Genomic DNA, 22086 nt, shown 5'->3' on the forward strand with positions numbered 1-22086 from the left:
TCGCTATTCAGTGATTTCAAATGTAGGAGGTCCTACATGTACAAAAGGGAAAAGGGAAAAGGGATACCTTAAAACTAACTTATAAACTATATAAAGAGCGGATCAATGCAGCTGAAGACTGCAATGATTTTTGTCGAAATGCATCAATTATCTTATTGGACATAACATCCAAAGTGTCAACTTCGGCTAATTGATGAAGTTCACTGGTGCTGAACCAGGGAGGAAGTTTCAGAATCATTTTCAGAATTTTGTTCTGAATCCTCTGAAGTTTTTTCTTCCTGGTTAAGCAACAGCTTGTCCAGATCGGCACAGTATAAAGCATGGCAGGTCTGAAAATTTGTTTATAAATTAACAGTTTATTCTTGAGACAAAGTCTAGAATTCCTGTTTATAAGTGGATACAAACATTTAATATATTTGTTACATTTAACCTGGATACTTTCAATGTGATCCTTGTAAGTAAGGTTTTTGTCAAAACCAAGTCCAAGATATTTCACTTGATCCTCCCACTTTAAATTTACCTCATTCATCTTTATAATGTGATGACTTTTTGGTTTAAGAAAATCAGCCCTTGGTTTGTGAGGGAAAATAATAAGTTGAGTTTTTGCAGCATTTGGAGTAATTTTCCATTCTTTCAAATAAGAATTGAAAATATCCAAGCTTTTTTGTAATCTTCTTGTGATGACACGAAGGCTTCTGCCTTTGGCGGAGATGCTTGTGTCATCAGCAAAAAGTGATTTCTGACATCCTGGGGGCAAATCAGGCAAGTCAGAAGTAAAAATATTGTATAAAATTGGACCCAAAATGCTTCCTTGAGGGACGCCAGCACGTACAGGTAGTTGATCAGATTTGCTATTCTGATAACATACCTGCAGAGTACGATCCGTCAAATAATTTTGAATAATTTTCACGATATAAATCGGAAAATTGAACCTTTTTAATTTCGCAATCAAACCTTTATGCCAAACACTGTCAAATGCTTTTTCTATATCAAGAAGAGCAGCGCCAGTAGAATAACCCTCAGATTTGTTGCTTCGAATCAAATTTGAAACTCTCAACAACTGATGAGTAGTTGAATGCCCAAGGCGAAATCCAAACTGCTCATCAGCGAAAATTGAATTTTCATTAATGTGCGTCATCATTCTATTAAGAATTATTCTTTCGAATAATTTACTAATAGATGAAAGCAAACTAATGGGCCGATAGCTTGAGGCTTCAGCAGGATTTTTATCCGGTTTCAAAATCGGAATTACTTTGGCATTTTTCCAACTACTGGGAAAATATGCCAAATCAAAACTTTTGTTGAAAATTTTGACCAAGCAACTTAAAGTTGCTTCTGGTAATTTTGTAATTAAAATGTAAAAAATGCCATCCTCACCAGGGGCTTTCATATTTTTAAATTTTTTGATAATAGATTTTATTTCATTCAGATCCGTATTAAAAACTTCATCTGATGAAAATTCTTGTTCAACAATATTCTGAAATTCTATTGAAATTTGATTTTCAATAGGACTCAAAACATTCAAGTTGAAATTATGAGCACTCTCAAACTGCTGAGCAAGTTTTTGAGCTTTTTCCCCATTAGTTAATAGAATATTATCACCATCTTTTAAAGAAGGGATGGGTTTTTGAGGTTTCTTAAGAACCTTTGAAAGTTTCCAAAAAGGTTTGGAATAAGGTTTAATTTGTTCGACATCTCTTGCGAACTTTTCATTTCGCAGGAGAGTGAATCTGTGGTCAATAACCTTTTGCAAATCTTTTTGAATTCGCTTCAGTGCAGGATCACGAGAACGTTGATACTGTCTTCGGCGAACATTTTTTAGACGAATCAAAAGCTGAAGATCGTCATCAATAATGGGAGAATCAAATTTGACTTGGACTTTAGGAATAGCAATATTCCTAGCATCCAAAATTGCATTAGTTAAAGATTCCAAGGCTGAATCAATATCAGCTTTGGTTTCTAAAACAAAATCATGATTTAAATTATTCTCAATATGATGCTGATACCTGTCCCAATTAGCTTTGTGGTAATTAAACACAGAACTATTGGGTCTGGTAACTGCTTCATGAGAAAGTGAAAAAGTTACTGGAAGATGATCAGAATCAAAATCAGCATGAGTCACTAAAGGACCACAATACTGACTTTGATTTGTCAACACCAAATCAATTGTTGATGGATTTCTAACAGAAGAAAAGCAAGTTGGCCCATTCGGGTATAAAACCGAATAAAGACCAGAAGTGCAATCTCTGAACAGAATTTTACCATTGGAATTTACTTTTGAATTATTCCAAGATTGGTGTTTGGCATTAAAATCACCGATGATCAAAAATCGAGATCTATGCCGAGTAAGTTTATTCAAATCCCCTTTGAAATAATTTTTATTTTCCCCAGTGCATTGGAATGGCAAATATGCAGCTGCAATCATAATTTTTCCAAAAGAAGTTTCAAGTTCAATGCCCAAACTTTCAATAACTTTTAACTTAAAGTCACGTAACGTGCTATAAGTCATACTACGGTGGATAACTATTGCAACTCCACCGCCATTTCGATTCATTCGGTTATTAGTTATAACTTTATAATCTGGATCACTTTTCAAATAAGTGCCAGTTTTTAAAAATGTTTCGGTTATAACAGCAACATGCACGTTATGAACTCGTAAAAAGTTGAAAAATTCATTTTCTTTCGCTTTTAAAGAGCGAGCATTAAAATTCATAATATTGATGGAATTACTTAGATCCATGATTAAACTTCAGGGTAAGAACAACATCATTCGCAAATTTTAATCCAATCTGGATTGCTTCCATCATGGATGTAGCATTACTCATTGTTTGAATCAAACCAAACAGTGAGTTTTGCAAAAAAGTCATTTTTTCAAACGTAACATCGCCGAGATCAGAAGATCCCAAAGCGTTGCCAGCAGAAAAATTTTCAAATGAGATTTGAGGTACCTGCCCAATTTCAGAAAGATTGGTAGAGGATTTAAAATTCGTGGATGAACCCGAAACGACGTTAGCATAAGAAATGCCATTGTTGTTACCTAACTTTTCCACGGTAGGGGTATTTCTAGAATTGTTCGAGTGAGACAGCACGAACGTTTGATTTAAAGATGCAGGTACAACCTGACTTTGAGAAAATTTCGGTTTGGATTTCGGCTGATGCTTAGCACGAGAATCCAAAACCTTTTTTCTGATGGGGCAATCCCAGAAATTTGATTTGTGATTTCCACCACAATTTGCACATTTAAATTGGGTGACTTCTTTTACGGGACAATTGTCCTTGTCGTGAGAAGAATCCCCGCAAACCATGCATTTTGGAACCATGGCGCAATGATCAGTACCGTGACCGAATGCCTGGCAACGCCGGCACTGGGTCAGATTCTGGCCATTACCGCCATGTTTCTTAAAATGCTCCCACTTTACCCGTACATGGAACAAAAACTGAACTTTGTCCAAAAGTTTCAAATTGTTGATTTCATTTCTGTTGAAATGAATCAGATAAAATTGTGAAGTCAAACCAAAGCGAGAAATATTCCCGTTTGATTTTTTCTTCATTGGTATTACTTGGGATGGGGCAAAGCCAAGCAACACCTTAAGTTCGTTTTTGATCTCATCCACCGACAAGTCGTTGGAGAGACCTTTCAAGACCGCCTTGAATGGCCGAGCATTCTTGGTCTCATACGTGTAGAAATTGTGTTTGTGGTTTTTCAAATAACCAACAAAAGTTTGGTGATCTTGTAAAGATTCCGTCAACAAGCGACATTCTCCTCTTCGACCAAGCTGGAACGAAACTTTCAAATTGCAAGTTTCCTTGCAATTCTTCAGTTGCGTTCGAAAGCTGGCCAAATCGGAGACGGAAGTCACAACAATTGGCGGAGCCTTTACTCGTTTCTCGACGGCAGAAGGCTCAGTACGAGGAGAAGGTTCCTTGTCATCAGTTTCGGATAAAACACCGAAACTGTTTGTCAATGGAATTGGAGGATTGACCTCACATTCAGAATCAGAATCAGACCTCAGAAGAGGCTGTTTTCTTTTTCTGTTTCCGTTAGCCGGTTTAGCATTCAAACGCTTCACTGACGTAACGACCAAATCTTCAGAAGATTTGCGTTTACCTTTGTTTTGACGCATTTTGCAAGCAAAGTTCTCTTAAAAAGATGGCTTCGTTTGTAAAATACAACAAAATTTCAGGCGGGGTTAGTCTTGAAAAGACTGTTTAGAATTTTGGAAAATAACTCAGGTAGTCTTTAAAAAGACTGTGAATTTTGTTTTGAAATAACTCTGAGCTTAGGTAGTAAAAAATACCGCAGCTCTAGTGTCCGTTCACCACGAAGGTTCGCAAGACGACCAAACTTAATGCTTAAAAACTATTTCTAGCACCATACTAATGCAAAATGTTTAAATTAATTATTGCATAATACATTTTGAGAAATCATGCGTAATCGCGCGATGCTACTTCGACAACTCGAATGTAGATGGCGCAAGTGATAGTTTGCTTCAGAAATTTGAAGAAAATTTGTTCCTGGTGTCATGTCCGTTCATCCGTGCTTAGTAGTAACTCGAACCCATATCCTTATTTCTTGATGGCATTAAAAGCATCGAGAGCCAAACAATCTAATCTAATCTTATCTAATCCCAATCTTTCGAAGGGAGCCTGGAGAAAGCCTTAGATTGGATTACGTCTAGCTTTATTTTTGTCATTTATTAACATTTGCAGTGCGTCGTTGCATTAGAATACATTGAAACATTACAAACTTTAAAGCCGCCAAGCCTTCTACTACGTAATGTTTACCGCAGAGATGATTCGTTGAAATGTATTCGTTGGGAGCACCATGCTAAGATGTTTTGGTACTCTGGGACCCTCTGGGATGGAACATTGTATTTCCATGGATGCCCTGGACACTATTTGCCTTCAGATGGCCGACTGGTTAGAGTCGCAGACCTTCAATCCATAGGTAAGTGTTCGAATCCCACCTAATTCGAGTCGTTTTTTGTTCAAATTCTATGTACAATTTCTAAGACCAAATTGCAGTTGCTCAGTGGGCCAAACTTATGGGGAATTGGACGAGCTTTCCGGTAAAAATATTTACGAGACTGAAAAACCAAGTCTGTCATAGAGAAATTGCCAAAAACCAAAAAAAAAACGTTTTTCAACATTTTTATTTTTAAAACCGCTGTTTCTTCCCAAGGATTGGATATAGGGCAATGGTAAATATGAAGACTTTTATGTAAAATTGTCTGGAAAATCGATTCCCACTACTGGATTTTAAAATTTTGACTTTGAGACCACTTTTCAAAAAAACAGTTTTAGTAAATGATTTTTGTATTTTTTTTAGGAGAGACATACCATCCTGCATTTTTCGTCAGTCTTTTGTTAACATTTTAGGCTGACATCACCTTTAAATTTCAGTTTAAGACTTAAAAACCAAAAAATCTCATAGATGTGGCATGTATTTTTGTTTCAGTGTATTTTTTTCAGAAAGCCCGTCCAATTTCCTACAAGTTTGTCTTTGACCACTTTTTGATACGACGCAACGGCTTCGAGATACAGTAATTTTTAAATTACAAAATACAAAAATATTTAAATACCTTACGCCCTCCTCAAATGTTATTTTCGAGTACTATTGGCTCCATATACACAAAAATGGCTTATATAGGCCTAGGATAACATGTCTACAAAGTATCATTGAAATCGGAGAGGGTCGGGTACAAAAGTACCAGAAAAATTCGTGATTTGAGCTGGAATTGCTCCCATACATCGTATGCCACGGCGTGTTTTCTGGGCAACCTTAAGGAGAAAAAATAGTCATCGCTACTATCAAATGTGTCTTATAGGAAATTTTCTCAGCTTTCCAATGCTTCTAAGATCGAAATGTTTCATCGGGAAATTTCTGAGATTTCTAATTTTTAAGTTTTTTGTTCTAAATTCCTTTATTTTGAATTGTAAACTTTATAATAACTATGCTGGAAACTTGTCAAATTATGTTTTTCATGTGTCATTTAATCATCAAAATGTGCCAAATAAGGCTAGAAACAACTTTGGAGAAGGTTGCAAATCACTAAACATTTTTTAAATTAAGTTTAACCGAGATTTTTAATGTATGGTATTTTTTCAAAAATGAAAATCATAAAACCGTCTTAAAATATTATTTACAAGAATTAAAAGATAATTACACAATTTTTGTTTACAAATATCACGCGTCTGCTCTTATTAAGCTGATACAATCGATTTTTTGCAGGTTTGAGATTGTTAAGTTTATTAATGGATTTTTATGAATAAATATGATACTTCTTAAAGCATACATGAACCGGGAACATGGATCCAAAAGATGATTTAAAATCGAAAATGTACTACCAATTACTGTTGCAAGGTTCAAAAGTCATATTCCCATGTGTATGAAACAACAAAAAAAATTTACTGTTGTTAAATGTAGGAGTAAAATTTGTGTGTTTTAACTCTGAATGTTGAAAACACTGCCACATACATTTTTTGGTTTAAACAAAAATAAAATATTATTTAACAGAAAAAATCAAACAAAATAAAACAATAAAAAATAAAGGAATTTAGAACAAAAAACTTCCAAACTATTTAAACAAAAATCAAAGTATTTTTAAAACGTTTTAAAAAGATAAGATAAGACTTCTATAATATTGCTGATTCCTTGATCATTTCATACAAAATAAAAATTATAAAAATCATTTCATACTCATGAAAAGTTTTTCTCCTGAAGCTCGCCACAGTAATTTATAGTTCAATTTTGAGTATATAACATATTTTGTATCCATGCAATTGATTAATGTTTGGTTAAGGAAATATGATTTTTTTTCATAAAAATCTATAGATATCCAAACTAATCTCAAACTTGCAACAAAAAAATCGGTTTTATCAGCTTAATTCAAGCTAAATCCGAGCATAAACGTGATATTCGTAAACAAAAATTATGTTATTATCTTTTAATTATTGCAAAAAAAAATATTTTTAATACGGTTTTATGATTTTCATTTCTGAATAAATCTCATATATTCAAAAACTCGGTTAAACTTAATTTTCAAAATATTTAGCGATTTGCAATCTTATCCAAAGTTGTTTCTTGCCTTATTTTGCACATTTTGATGATTAAATGACACATGAAAAACATCATTTGACAAGTTTCCAGAATAGTTATTACAAAGTTTAAAATAAATAATACAGGAGTTTAAAACAAAAAACTTTAAAAATTGATATCTCAGAAATTTTCCGATGAAACATTTCACTCTTAGAAGCTTTGGAAAGCTGAGAAAATTTCTCATAAGACACATTTGACAGTAGCGATGACTATTTTTTCTTGAAATGTTTGTTCTAGAAAACACGCCGTGATGCAGTCAACACAGTATACGACGTACGAAAACCTACTGTTACATTGGCATTGATCCAACCGTGTTCATAGCGGCGAGATAGCCGAGCGGGTTGGGGCGCAGACTTGGTAATCTGAGTATGACTCACGCCAGATTGATGTTATTTTTGGGTTGAGCAGATCTGATCTTTTTTCTTCGATACATGCTTTTATGTACACGTTTTCTCATACAATATTACATGCTTTTGGCCACAAAGGTGATATGCATGCTTTTGCATGCGATTTCACATGGACTTTTTTTACTGTGAGCCATTGAGCAATTCTCTACGAAATCGGCTGATTTCGACCATTTTTATTTTTTTGTGTATTTTGATTTGGTTCAAATTTTGTGGGGGCATTCCCAATCACCAAAGAAGCCATTTTATGTCATTGGTTCACCAATATAATTTCTGTTTACGCTGTTCATACAAAAATGGTACGTAAATATTCGAAAATCTGTAACTTTTCAAGGAATTATTTGAATGATTTAGTGTCTTAGGCAAAGTTGTAGGAATTGATGAGGACTATTCAGAAAAATAGGTACGCGGAAAAAATGTGAATTTTTAATTAACTTTTTTTCACAAAAAATTATTTTCCCAAAATCCGTATTTTTTCATTTTTAATTTTTTTAGAAGTTTTAGGGGACAAAACCTAGCATCTTTTAACGGAACCGGCTCCGTGGTTTAATGGTTGCGGCTTCCATCTCACAAGCAGAAGGTTCAAGGATCAAATCCCGGTAGGTACTTTTGATATTTGTAATCATGAGTATATACAAAAACGAAAATGAATCAGGTGGGATTCGAACCTTTGGATTGGTGGCTTGGGACGCTTAGCATTCGGCCATCAGAAGCGTTACTCTTAAGTAGTGAATTGATTCGTAGTGTTGAAACAAGCTTTCTTCTCATGTTAACCTTTCCCTGGTATTAAAAAAAATCACACATAAGTTATTGGGGTCCTTTTCTACCCCAAACTTTAAAAAAACGTCAAAAAATCCGACGTTTTTGACCGATTCCGGTTCTTTTGGTCACAAATTAAAGCTTAGAATGTCCCCTTACCGAAACCGACCTGGAAAACCGGATTTTGTTACTGTGGCCACCGGGAATCGGCTACAACTGAAAAAATACCTTTTTGAGACCCCAACTTTGACGACCTGTATCTCCGGCAATTTTCAACCAATCAGGATGCTCCGGGTTGCATTCGACAGGTATTCACCTGTACTTTGACCACAAATAATAATATCAGGGCCAGGTGACCTACCGGTTCGGGAAATCCGGAACATCCGAAAAGTTCATGTTTCACTGTTTTTCACGTATATGTGATACCAATACTCTCATGATAGTTGAAATTGATCCATAAATCTTACTAAAAACACAATACACGATTGCCAGAACCACTCTGGAGTGATAGTGGCCACTTCCGGGTAACCTGGAACCGGTTCCCGGGTACCCGATGAACGGCCAACTTGATTTTTTTTGTTAAAAACCCATCATCAAACTTCATGAAATTGAAAGATATGTCCATCTTTGGTAATGCCGTTGTTCGCTGAGCCATCCTGGCCAATCTGAAACTGGTCACCGGTGGTGGCCCCTTGGGAACACTTTCGAAATATAAGAGAAACCCTATCATCCATAACATTCATAGCGACATAAAAAGAATTTGCAACGGCCTTACGATTTTTTCAAAAATAGTGATTTTTGTAAAATATTGAAATCCTGTACTTAACATTTTTGAGCTCATTTTTTATGTAAAATCGAATTTGCTATCGAAAAGTGCTTTACAATTTTTGTGATTAAGTGCATAGTTTTGAAAATAGAACCATTCAAAGTTTAATTTTGTCTGAAAAATTTCGGTTTTTTGATTTTTTTTATAATAGTGCCTATAATTACTGTGTCCTATGCCCATTCCTGAAAATATTTTTTTCGAAAAGTTCAGAAAATGTCTTACAATTTCGCCTAAAAAACAATGGAGATTGGGCCACTCAATATCTCAGCAACTAATGGGCCGATATGTTGTAAATATGAAACATTCATGAAATTTTTCAATCTCTTCGAAAACAATATTTTGAATTTAGTTAGTTCGTGGACAAGAGCGCTGAAAAAAAAGAGCTCGACTGATTATAAAAATTGCGCGGGCTACAGTGCATTTTCGTCTTACTAGAATAGACTTTTTTTTTTATTATAGAGACTTTACACCATTGTGCATTCATCTCTTCAAGGTGGATAGTGGAAGAGGAAAGGTTACAGAGTTTTAAATCACTTGTCTGGCTATATTTCAATAATTGTTACCATGCCTTTTTTCTAAATATTTCTGTCTATGTTTCAAATATTTAGCGGAAAATTTTGATCTTAAATTATCATGTTCTTCAATTTTATCTTCGTCCTCTTCCTCCAGGGATTTAACAGTTATCTCATAACACTTATTCCTATAATATTTTGCTTTTATGACATCTTCGTCTTCTTCATCTGTTGTTTCTTCTTCAGCTATCTCTCTTCGTTTTGTTGTCAATTCGTCATCCGCGTCCAAATATGCTTGTAAACGCTTCCGGGTTTTGCGAGTGTGCTTAGAAAGCACGGTCTCGAATCCATCGTTGTCTTCTTCGTCAATTTGACTTGTTTGCTTTGGATGTTGGTCTGATTTACTGTTGTTGATTTTACTGCTGCTGCTGCTACTTGGCTCAGGTTCAATCGGTGGTGTACTGCTTTTTTGGTTCACCTTTTTAGTTGAATCCGCACATTTTTTGTTTTTTTGCTTTGAGTTTGCAAAGCAATTTTTTGCCTATAATCGTCACTGTTGCAGCAGCATTGTTTACAGTGATTGATTTCGGCGTTAGCTGTTTCAGCAACATCCGCAGGGTCCGAACTCCATTTGGGATTCCTGGGAAGAAGTTAATCCAGCAGTCGTTGGTGATGGTCAAAATTTCGCCGTATTTACTCATCACTTTTACTACGTCGTCATTGCTTATGCCTAGAGGTAGGTCAAGCACACGAACGTCCGTAGCGTTGTTGTCCAGGTAAATCGGGATGTTGCAACCCTGATATACCAGAGGTTTGTCGATGATGGACGAGGCCACTGCTGAGTCGGCGAACTGCAACACGGCTATTCTTCTTCTATTGCATAATTGCAAAGCTCGCAAGTTTTCTTAGTTTACTTGAAGGTCTGCGAGGAATTTTTTAACAATCTTCGGGCCTGGTTGGGTTTGGAGTTGACAAAAATCCAGAACCACACTGTTTTTGTCTACGGTGCACATTTTAAAAAAAGCGGCGACGCGTACACAAACTGCGGACTGGCGTTGATAATGCGACTTGTAAGGTCGGCGGTTACTTTGCAACTGCAACAATGTTTTTGTTAAATGCTTTAAAATGGGATTTGGTAAAAGTCAAATTAAACAGAAATGTTCACAGAAAGCAGCTCTTCTGGTTAGTGTACTTGTTTTGAGTAAATTTCTGGGATTATTCCAGATTATAAAGCGTCATTGAACTGAAAATATATTTTAAATTCATTGAACTAGCATTTTGCATCTACTGATCCCTCGGTTATTTCGGTTTGTTTTTTGACGTTTGTCTGCTGATTGGAACTTTTGAAAAAGTAAGCGAGATTTCCCCTACTACAGAAATTATACTGGACTTGTGTCTGCAAGGCCAACCAAGCTAAGCTAAGCTAACTAAGCTAATTGGAAGATTGACGATTTACCAAAATAAAAACAATTCTTATTAGATTATGCCAGCCGGGCAATGAAAAGCACGCTGGAATGGTTATATTTTTGGTAATTTTCAGCTAACAAAACGATAAACACATCCTACCGCGCAAAAAGAAATAAATTATATTTAAAATTCGTCCCCTTTTCAAGTTTTATTTTTCTAAATGCTCAATACATCGCCAGCAGCTGGGGCAGATCGCGGTTAAAGTGCTCGTTGTTCCAGTCGTTCTCCGTGTTGTCCAGATAGTTGTCAAAGTCGACCAGCTCTCGCATAGCGCCCCGCTGCAGCAGATTGCTGACCGCGTCGAACGTGTTCTTGGCGTCCTCCACCACGCAGCGGGCCTTCGCCCAGCGCGACTCCTTGCTCTGCCACACCTTGAGCGCCGCGTAGCTCATGTTGATCGAGAGGGCCCGGTTGTCGACCTGGGAGGAAATTCAAGGAAAAAGCATTGATTTTGAGTTTTGAAAATAACATAATTTAGATGTTAACAAAAATGATTCCACTAAGCAAAATTTGTACAAAGTTGAACCCCCCTTAAATTTGATGAAATTTGTTGTTTAGATGCTGTACGAAGATGTTTTTTTAACAGGAAGAAATCATAAGAAAATTGTTGATCAGAACGTTTGTTCAAAAGATTATTCAATATTTACATAAAAGCAACAAGCAGAATGATGAATAAATACGAAACTACTTGTTAAAAACATTCCTGTTGTACAAACGCTTTAATTACTTCAATACTTTAACTACCACAAGATCAATGCTGGAATTTATATTTTTATAAAAGTCCAATAAATATAATTTCCAATTTATGCTTATTAGGTGTTTTTGGAACCGCCTTGAGTCAGGGGTATTGTAATACACCCAAAACCCAATAACTGGAAATTTGATTTATTGGACTTTTCCAAGATAAACTCCAGGAATCGATCAAATCAAATCGAAAATTAAGTCCGTACTAGAAGTGAGCAAAATTTACTCCAAAGAAAACCCACTTCGAATCCGCTAACGCCTAAATCCAGCACCCGCCAAACGTACTCACCACGGCAAACACCGCCGACCCGCTCACGTTCTCGGCAATTTTGTCCGCCAGCCGCGCCCCGGGCGCCTTCTCCAGGTGGTTGTCGTAGAAGTTCTCCGCGGCCGCGTAGTAGCCCAGAATGTGCAGGCCCTGCTGGGCGGCCTTGGCCTCCACCTGGATCAGCGCGATCTCGGCCATCGGCGTCACATGCAGACACTGGTGGAACAGCGGAACCACATCGACCACCTTCTGGTCGCTTCCCTTGGCACCCAGCAGCAGCCCATTGACGGCCAGGTGCGGATATTTGGCCGCGTGCAGCATGATCTTGCAGTAGGCACGGGCGGAGAAGTTTACGTCGGACATTTTCAGCGGTGGTTGCGCGGGGTTGGTCACTCTGAAATCGGTGAGAATCGGGTTATTTTGCTCGGATATTGGGAATAAATCAGGCCACCTACTTGAGCAGTGTTTTGAAAATTTAATCAATGCAAATAGACTGACGTACGGCTTCCGTCAAACTGACATGGCACGAAAGTACGCAGCTGCGCACTGGCTGCGTCAATTTTGATTGGGTCTGCTTTGCCGACACATTTTAGTACAGGTTTGATTTGGCGTAATTTCGTGACCAAAACGACATTAAATCAATAAAATGTTGTTCTATGAAAAGTATCTCAATAAGGCTAATTTGGTGATGATGGACTAGAGAAAATAGGCAGTGTTGAGATATCGTGGCACCCGTTTTTTTGAAACTGCTAACTTAAAATAGCTATATCTCAGCAATGATAGAACCAAATGTCCTCAAATTTGTTTTGTTAAGAGATGCAATAGTAGTTAATGCATCAAGTTGCAAAAAGCATAAGCATAGGTGCCCACCCGCAGTTGCTACTCCGTTATTGACCAGGTTAATGCATCAAGTTGCAAAAAGAGGATTTTTTCAGCACGAGTCGTACATTTATCCAACGAGGTTCACCGAGTTGGATAAATACGAAAAGTGCTGAAAAAATCAAGTTTTGCAACGAGTTCTATACAACATTTTTTGCAATTCCAAAAAACACACACTGAGTGAAATTTCAAGTCAAATTTGCATGTATTTTGTCAATAAATCGTTTAAATCAAAAAATGTTGAAAAGTGTTACTTTTCGAAACAAGTGCTGAAAAGCTCAACTTTTCAGCACCCATTTGAGTGCTGAAAAGTAGAACTTTTCAGCATTTATTTTGAAAAGTATTGCTATTTGATTCTGTTATTTTTAGTACAGAAAAGTAGGCTATTTCGTCGTTCAAGAATGACAGAAAAAGTGAGTAGTTTCTCGACGGAATTGCAAAAATGTATATTATAAGCAGGGCTGCGGAGTCGGGTCATGTTTTAGACGACTCCGACTCCGACTCCGACTCCGGCTTTCTGAGATTAGCCGACTCCGACTCCGACTCCGGCTCCGGCTTTCAGCTCGAACCGACTCCGACTCCGACTCCAACTCCGACCTACAAACTATAGCCGACTCCGACTCCGACTCCGACTCCAGCTTTCAACAAATGATTAGCTCCGACTCCGACTCCGGCTCCACATATTTTTAAATGTTTCTAAAGTTACTTGACTATAATTTTGAAAACATTGATAAATAGGATTATTTAAATACTCTCTTATTGTAATGTATTTCTCAAGAAAAATAAGTTCAAATCACAAAACTGAAAAAAAAAATCCAGGTGAAAAGTTTTAAACGTAATTGAAACAGAAATCCAAAAATATCTCCAGTTTTGAAATCATTTTCACAAGAACAATTCAGAAGTATGGACCAATATTTAAAACGAAAATGGACCAATATTTTGCCGACGATATATGATTTGTTAAAAATAGTGATTTTTGTAAAAATAAATAAATCACGTACTTAAAATTTTTTGATCTCATTTTTATGTATAATCGAATTTGCAATCGAAAATTACTATACACATTTTTTTATTACGTGCACCGTTTTAAAAATATAGCATTCAAAGTTAAATTTTGTCCGTAAAATTCCGTTTTTATTTTATTTTTTTAAATAGTGTCCATAATTGTCCATTCCTGAAAATATTTTTTTCGAAAAGTTAAGAAAATTTCCTACGTTTTTGTCGAAGAAGATTGGACCACTGGTTGCTTAGATATAGCGGATGAAAGAAACAGGAAAATTGATTTTATAAGTCTAAACCAAACAACCCTCCATTTTCTAATGTCTATATATCAGCAATTAATGGTCTGATTTTCAATATAGAAAAATGAAACATTCGTGAAATTTTCTAAATACTAACATTTCAAAAGGGCCAAACATTCATTATTTTTAGAAATGGACATTTTAAAAAGCCGGGACCGTGGTGTAGGGGTAAGCGTGATTGCCTCTCACCCAGTCGGCCTGGGTTCGATCCCAGACGGTCCCGGTGGCATTTTTCGAGACGAGATTTGTCTGATCACGCCTTCCGTCGGAAGGGAAGTAAATGTTGGTCCCGGACTAACCTAAAAAAAAAAGGTTTGGTCGTTAGCTCAGTCCAGGTGTAGGAGTCGTCTCCCTTAGTCCTGCCTCGGTGGAGTCGCTGATAGGCAGTTGGACTAACAATCCAAAGGTCGTCAGTTCGAATCCCGGGGTGGATGGAAGCTAAGGTGTAAAAAGAGGTTTGCAATTGCCTCAACAATCAAGCCTTCGAACACCTAGTTTCGAGTAGGAATCTCGCAATCGAGAACGCCAAGGCAATGCTGTAGAGCGAATAATTTGATTTGATTTTGAAAAAGCAAGAGCGGATTTTTTCGGCAAAATTTAACTTTAAATGAATATATTTTTAAAACGATGTACTTAATAAAAAATGTGTGATGTACTTTTCGATGGCAAATTCGATTTTACATAAAAAATTAGTTCAGAAAATGTTAAGTACAAGATTTCCATTTGAACATAAATCACTATTAAAAAAATCATGACTCTTCGACAAAATTTTGGTCCATACTTCAGAATGGCTTAAAAGATGCGGGATGTCCCCTCAAATATACAAAAAACTAAAAAAAATAAAATACCGATTTTGGGAAATTAAAATTTTGTAAATAAAAGGTAATTCGAAAATCACCAATTTTTTTGGCCGTGAACCTGAATAGTTCTCATCAATACCTACAACTTTGTCGAGGACACTAAATCAATCAAAAAATTCCTTGAAAAGTTACAGATCTTCGAATATTTACGTACCATATTTATATGAACTTCTGTCAAAATTGTATGGAGATTACTTGAAGTGAATCAATGACACAAGATGGCTTCTTCTGGGAAGGCCCCCATAAAGTTTGAGTCAAATAGCAAAAAAAAAAACAGAAAAAATAGGTTGAAATCGGCCAATTTCGTAGAGAAATCTGATAAATCTATTTAAAAAAATGAAAAAATGGCAACGCAATGCATGCGACTTAAAAAAAACAATGAAAAAATAAGAAGTTTTGTGAATTAACCTACATTATAACAAATACCAAACAATAAAAAAAAACATAATTTTTGTTGACGTTTAGATAACTCCGACTCCGACTCCGACTCCGGGTTATCACAAATTTTCGGCTCCGACTCCGACTCCGACTCCAGCTTATAAAATTTAGCCGACTCCGACTCCGGCTCCGACTCCAGCTGATCGATTTTTGACGACTCCGACTCCGACTCCGACTCCAGGTCCCCAAAAAGACCCGACTCCACCGACTCCGGCTCCGACTCCGACTCCGACTCCACAGCCCTGATTATAAGACCCTGACAACAAATTTAACAAAAAATTAAAAAAAACGTATTCTTTCAGTTGGGCTGTTTAACGCTTCGAAACCCGGACACTTCAACTTGTTTTATCTATTATTTGGATATAAGTTCGCATTATGAATGTCAAAACTGTGTTATTTGATGAATTCTAATGTCAGCTTTCATTTAATGTTTATTTGAACGCTGTAGTTAATGCCAAAACAATTAAATACAATTAAATAAAATTATAAGTTTACCAAAAATGCGAAACATTTCAACGGAAATATTTCATCACCGGGAAGACAAAGCAGAAATTTATGTTTTTGATTTCCTTAAGAGGCAGTATTTGTAAATATTGCTCGGTTTGTTCTAGAGGTCGTATCGAGGTGCTCCGATTTGGATGAAACTTTCAGCGTTTGTTTGTCTACACATGAGATGAACTCATGCCAAATATGAGCCCTCTACGACAAAGGGAAGTGGGGTAAAACGGGCTTTGAAGTTTGATGTCCAAAAAACCTAAAAAATCTTAAAATTGCTCGCATTTCCGTAAAACTTCATCAATTCCTACTCTCTTAGATGCATTCGAAAGGTCTTTTGAAGCACTTCAAAATGTGCCATAGACATCCAGGATTGGTTCGACTTTTTCTCTTAGCTTTTGCAAATTACTGTCAAAAATGGATTTTTTTAAAACCTTAATATCTTTTTGCAACAGCCTCCAACACCCATACTCCCATAGGTCAAAAGATAGGTAATTACATGGACTATAAGCCTACGGAAATAACTTTTTGGCCAATCGCAGTTTTTCTCATAGTTTTTCGATTTTTCTAGAACAAACATTTTACAACGGTAGTAGGCCAAGAAGACGGCACTTTTTAGTCTCAATTTTGTCATATTCGGAATCCTCGGACAATTTCACGTAAGTTAGTAGTATTGGAGTTGCAAATTTGATTTAAAAAAAAATTAAATAAAACATTTTTGAAAAAAGAAATAGATCTTATTCACCCTGTGATTAATACGTCAAATGCTGTATCAAGTAGGCGAAAACCTGTTTTACCCCTAATCCAACAAATTGTTAAAAAATATTTTAATTCATTCAAAATGGCAATTTTCCCAATCAAATTTACAACTCCAATACTTCTAACTTACGTGAAATTGTCCGAGGATTCCGAATATGACAAAATTGAGACTAAAAAGTGCCGCTATGGCGGCCTGCAGGGCAAAAACTAACGTTGTAAAATGTTTGTTCTAAAAAAATCGAAAAACTATGAGAAAAACTGCGATTGGCCAAAAAGTTATTTCCGTAGGCTTATAGTCCATGTAATTACCTATCTTTTGACCTATGGGAGTATGGGTGTTGGAGGCTGTTGCAAAAAGATATTAAGGTTTTAAAAAAATCCATTTTTGACAGTAATTTGCAAAAGCTAAGAGAAAAAGTCGAACCAATCCTGGATGTCTATGGCACATTTTGAAGTGCTTCAAAAGACCTTTCGAATGCATCTAAGAGAGTAGGAATTGATGAAGTTTTACGGAAATGCGAGCAATTTTAAGATTTTTTAGGTTTTTTGGACATCAAACTTCAAAGCCCGTTTTACCCCACTTCCCTTTGTCGTAGAGGGCTCATATTTGGCATGAGTTCATCTCATGTATAGACAAACAAACGCTGAAAGTTTCATCCAAATCGGAGCACCTCGATACGACCTGTTACACATTGGTGAAAACTCGCTCTTAAATTCTAGCTTTTTTTTAATACAAACGATCGATTGTTTTGATGTTAACAGCTTGTTTGAAACCTAATGAATGCCATTCACTTTCATTTCAGTCCAAATTTGTGCGATTCATAAGCAAAATCGAGTGTCCGGATTTCGAATTAGCTTTTAACAGTGTCCGGGATTCGAAGCACAACAAGTCATTTTATTTTCAAATTCTGAAGAAAATTTATTAGGAAAGACATATTTTTCATTCATTCTCTTAAAACTGACTGTTTATACTAAATCCTGATGATATTTCTACATTATCTACATAATATGGTACTAAGTGTCCAGATTTCGAATCATGACGTTATTCAATTTGAAATACAATAATCATAGAAGACAGATTTTTTCCAAAATCTAACAAAATATTGTTTTTAATAATGTTTTCTAAAATTTGGCCTGTTCGTTCCGGAATGTTTAAAATTTGGGCAACTATGCTCTAAAACATATGTATTTTTTTCAAGGATAATGTTTTTGCGCAAATCGATGTTTTGTGTTAAATTGTGAAATAAAAACGAGAAATTATTTATGCATTTATTCCTGGATTGTCTTCACCTACAACATTATCGAGGGCAACAAATAAATCAGAATTCCCTTTTTCAAGGTACAAATTCTCCTTTTTGTAAGGACAGCTGTCAAATTTGTATGGAAACTTGTATGGAAGAACCAGTCTTGTAAAATTGCTTTTTTTGGGCAATGCGAAGACCTCCACACATTTTAAGGCAAATAAAAAAAAAACAAAAGGAAATTTATGCAATATTTTCTAAATCACTGAGTAAAATATGAAACTCAAAAGAATCTGATGAGGGAAATATACGAAATTTTATTTTTCGTAGGTACTGTACATAGAGCCAGACGTGCATCGGCACTCAATAGCACTTCACCACATTTTGAAATGATTGCCTTCGTAAACCGGCAGAGTGAATCTTTGCTCACTGTGCATCAAAACAAGCTTTAGTTCGATGCTTTTAATAATCGTTGTTCACTATGCAGTTTGGATTATTAAAAAATTTATAGTGATTTGAATATCACAAAAATTTTAAGTGCTAAATGTGCTATTTAGCACTCAAATAGCACTTCATCACTAAAACTAGCGAATAAGTGAAGATAAAGGTTTCGGTCGTTCAGAAACCCATAGTGCAATGAAAAAAACATACTTTAGGCACAAAACAAAATGATATGGTGCCTTTTCCAAGCCATGGCCTTAAAAAACTGTCAAGTGCTATTGAGTGCCGATGCACGTCTGCATAGAGCGTCCAATTTCTCGTTCCGGGAATTCCAGTGATTTCTCGCAAAAATATCCCCGAGAATTCTCTAAATTTATGCGGAACTATACAATTTCATTTTCAATTTTGTTTTATTTGTGAATAATCAAGATACAATGAGTTATTTTGAAGTGCATAACAGAGTTTTGGAGTTCCTTACAGCTGTGTGTTGCATCATAATCCATTTAGGAACAATTATTTCTTTAACTAAAAAAAAACTTACAGAAAATGCGGAACTATACATTTTATTAACATTTAGTATTTTTTTTAAGTTTACAGATTACAGTAATGAGAGAACTCAATTTTATTTTACTAAATTGAATTGACTGTTGTTGAACTTGATTTTTTATTTTCGTCTGAAAGTTCAATTCAACAATGCTATTGATTGACGAGTAAATCCACGTATTTTTTTTATCCCGACTTAGAGACATTTCAAAGATTTCAAAATTTTCTTAGTGGGTGTATCAAAAATTTCAAAAATCATTTTGACATTTTTGGTTTTCAAGTCATTTCAGCGCAAAATTAATGACCTTGTCAAAATTAGTCAACATTTTCCCATAGTTTCAGAAGAAATTGATAAAAAACTGAAATACCAAAATGAGGTATCCTGACTTAAAAAAAATTCCACAATTTCAAGCCATTAGGTTGCGTGGTTGCCTCTCACCCAGTCGGCCTGGGTTCGAACCCAGACGGTCCCGGTGGCATTTTTCGAGACGAGATTTGTCTGACCACGCCTTCCGTCGGACGGGGAAGTAAATGTTGGCCCCGGTCTAGCCTAGAGAGGTTAGGTCGTTAGCTCAGTCCATGGTGTAGGAGTCGTCTCCCTGGGTCCTGTCTCGGTGGAGTCAATGGTAGGCAGTTGGACTAACAATCCAAAGGTCGTCGGTTTGAATCCCGGGGTGGATGGAAGCTAAGGTGTAAAAAGAGGTTTGCAATTGCCTCAACAATCAAGCCTTTGGACACTTAGTTTCGAGTAGAAATCTCGCAATCGAGAACGCCAAGGCATTGCTGTAGAGCGAATAATTTGAATTGATTTTATTTTTGACTTGAAACAAAAAAAATAACGGTGATCGAAAAGTGTTTATTTATGAGCTCAAACCATTAAGACGTAAACTTTGAAAATTTTGTTCAACGGCCGAATATTCGACCATCACATTGCAACTTTGTATACTGTGTAGTGATAAAAATAACAGTTTAACCATAATTTTATTTAAATTTAAAAAAAAACCTTTGCAAATGTTTTTGAAAGTTAAATTATCAAGTTACAAAGCTCTGTTCAGCTGTAACCCTCTTAAATTAACCCACCCTAATAAACCATAACATATGAAACAAATAACCCATTATCATCTCCGAAACCCTCCCCCAACAAATCCACCAATTCCGCATTGAAGAAGATCAATTTGCAAAAATGCTTACCACCATCCACCACACACACACATCAATCGACCGTGACTTTCGCTTTCCATCGCTCGTGATTTGCGATGAATTCGCGAAATAAAAAAGTGCGTTCTCGAGAATTTTTGCACCAAAACAAAACCCACGACCGGCAGTTGTTCAGGTGGCCCCCCTGAAGGCCAAGTTCATTCATGTGTTTTGCTCACCGATTTCGGTGGCCGTTGGTTGATGAGGGGGGACCGGTGTGCACTTGTTTTGAGGGGTGCTCTTCCGAGAGTTGGTGGAGTTTCGATTGTACATGAAACTTATAAGCCCTTTGTTGATATTTTGATCCTTAAAAAAAGGCTTATTAGCACTTGAAGGTCGAAATTGACGCCCTCTATGTACTTGACCAATTGAATCACTCTGTACACAACAAAAGACTCTCGTCATGAACACTCACTCATTTGATACCCGGGAGTACGATTACGATAAGAAGCCCTCCTGTTTGAGTGTGTAACCACCTGGAGTGGAAGTTCTCTGGAAAAAAAACGATTGTTTGAACATTGAAACCACTGACATGCCAAAATTTACAAACATATTTAGACAGAGCCAATTCATTTGCTCCAAAGTTTGTACAAAGAATTAGGGTGCTCTAATTCTCCAAATAAACTTTAAAGAAAAATCGTTCGGCCCTGTCTAAATAGGGGAAGGTGGGGCAAGACGACCATATGGGGCAAGAGGAACAATCGCTCGTACGGCAGTAATTTTTACAATTTTAGTTATTTCCAGTATGAGGAATTGTTGCTAGCAATGCAATTAGCTGATTATACTACTACATAACCGCTTAAACGACGTAAACTAGGCATAACATTGATTGAAGTTTTTTCAAAACCTTTGTTTTCATCTTGGAATATTTGGAAAGTACAAAAAAAGGCTTAGGGTTGATTTTAAGGCTCATTTTATCAAAATGCTATTTTTCCTAGATCAGTAGTGTTCCTACCAGTAACTTGCACCTATTATAAAGCATGATTTAACTTTTGGTTATTTTTGTTGAGAGCTTTTGAATAATCATGTTCAGGTGGGGCAAGTGTATCATATGGATTTTTAGCATGAAAAAAAATGAATTGCGGCAACAACATATTTTATTGTGAAATAAATACATAAAAGTACTTAAAACTGATAACAATTGATAAGAAAAATTGTCCATACAAAATATAGTGATATCATGAAAATTTACTATTTATCATCTAAGTCATATTTTTTTCGTAAAAACGATCAAATTTTTAATCAAAAATTTTATTTTTCAATCTTAAAATGAAAGAAACGTTTCAAATACATTCTTATCTAGAGGGTGACGATTCTCGAGATTTTCAATTTCCCGGGAATCGAGAGTTCAATTTGGCCATTTCCCGGGAATTCCCGGGACCCGGGAGTTTGTTTTGAGTATACCAATTGTGGCAATAACTTAAAAGAAAAGTTATAAATTTGTTTTTTTTTTCAATAAATTCACTTACAATTTATTCAAACCTATGAAACGTTAATTGGAGTATCCTCATTATTTAGAGAAACTTCAACTACCTAGATCTAATCTATCTAGATTTAGATTCTTGTGAAGTAAAAAAAAGCTAATATAAAATTTCCCACTAACGGGATATTTGCAATAAGAGAAATAACGAATAAAACATCAATTTAACTATTTATTTTTTCCTTTTTAAGGTGAACTGTAAATATTAATTGAAGAAATATTTACAGTTATCAGGAAAACCCGAATCTCCACAATTGGCCGACATTAACTTTACAAATATTGCCAGAGTTTTTTTTTCCAAAATATAATTTAATTTTGAGGTTGACGTGAAATACAAATTGACTAATTTATTGACATCAAAAAAGGAAATAAC

At 35.9% G+C, this 22086-nt stretch overlaps 1 protein-coding gene across 1 annotated transcript; it reads right to left on the bottom strand.

Moving 5' to 3' along the window:
* Positions 1-11076: 11076 nt before the first annotated feature.
* On the bottom strand, positions 11077-12665 carry LOC120414191 (ER membrane protein complex subunit 8/9 homolog). The gene is made up of 3 exons (XM_039575272.2): positions 12535-12665; positions 12101-12473; positions 11077-11486 (listed from the first exon to the last, which is right to left on the bottom strand). The coding sequence occupies exons 2-3, from the start codon at positions 12440-12442 to the stop codon at positions 11232-11234; spliced, it is 597 nt and encodes a 198-aa protein (XP_039431206.1). The 5' UTR covers positions 12443-12473; positions 12535-12665; the 3' UTR covers positions 11077-11231.
* Between the last annotated feature and the right edge of the window lie 9421 nt (positions 12666-22086).

Source organism: Culex pipiens, chromosome 1 (assembly GCF_016801865.2).
Source record: "Culex pipiens pallens isolate TS chromosome 1, TS_CPP_V2, whole genome shotgun sequence".
NCBI lineage: Eukaryota > Metazoa > Arthropoda > Insecta > Diptera > Culicidae > Culex > Culex pipiens.

Excerpts from the sequence above, each read along its gene's own strand:
- LOC120414191 (XM_039575272.2), bottom strand. The coding sequence starts at position 12,442 with ATGTCCGACGTAAACTTCTCCGCCCGTGCCTACTGCAAGATCATGCTG. Across the intron at positions 11,487-12,100 it reads GGTCGGCGGTGTTTGCCGTG|GTCGACAACCGGGCCCTCTC; the intron begins GTGAGTACGTTT and ends ATTTCCTCCCAG.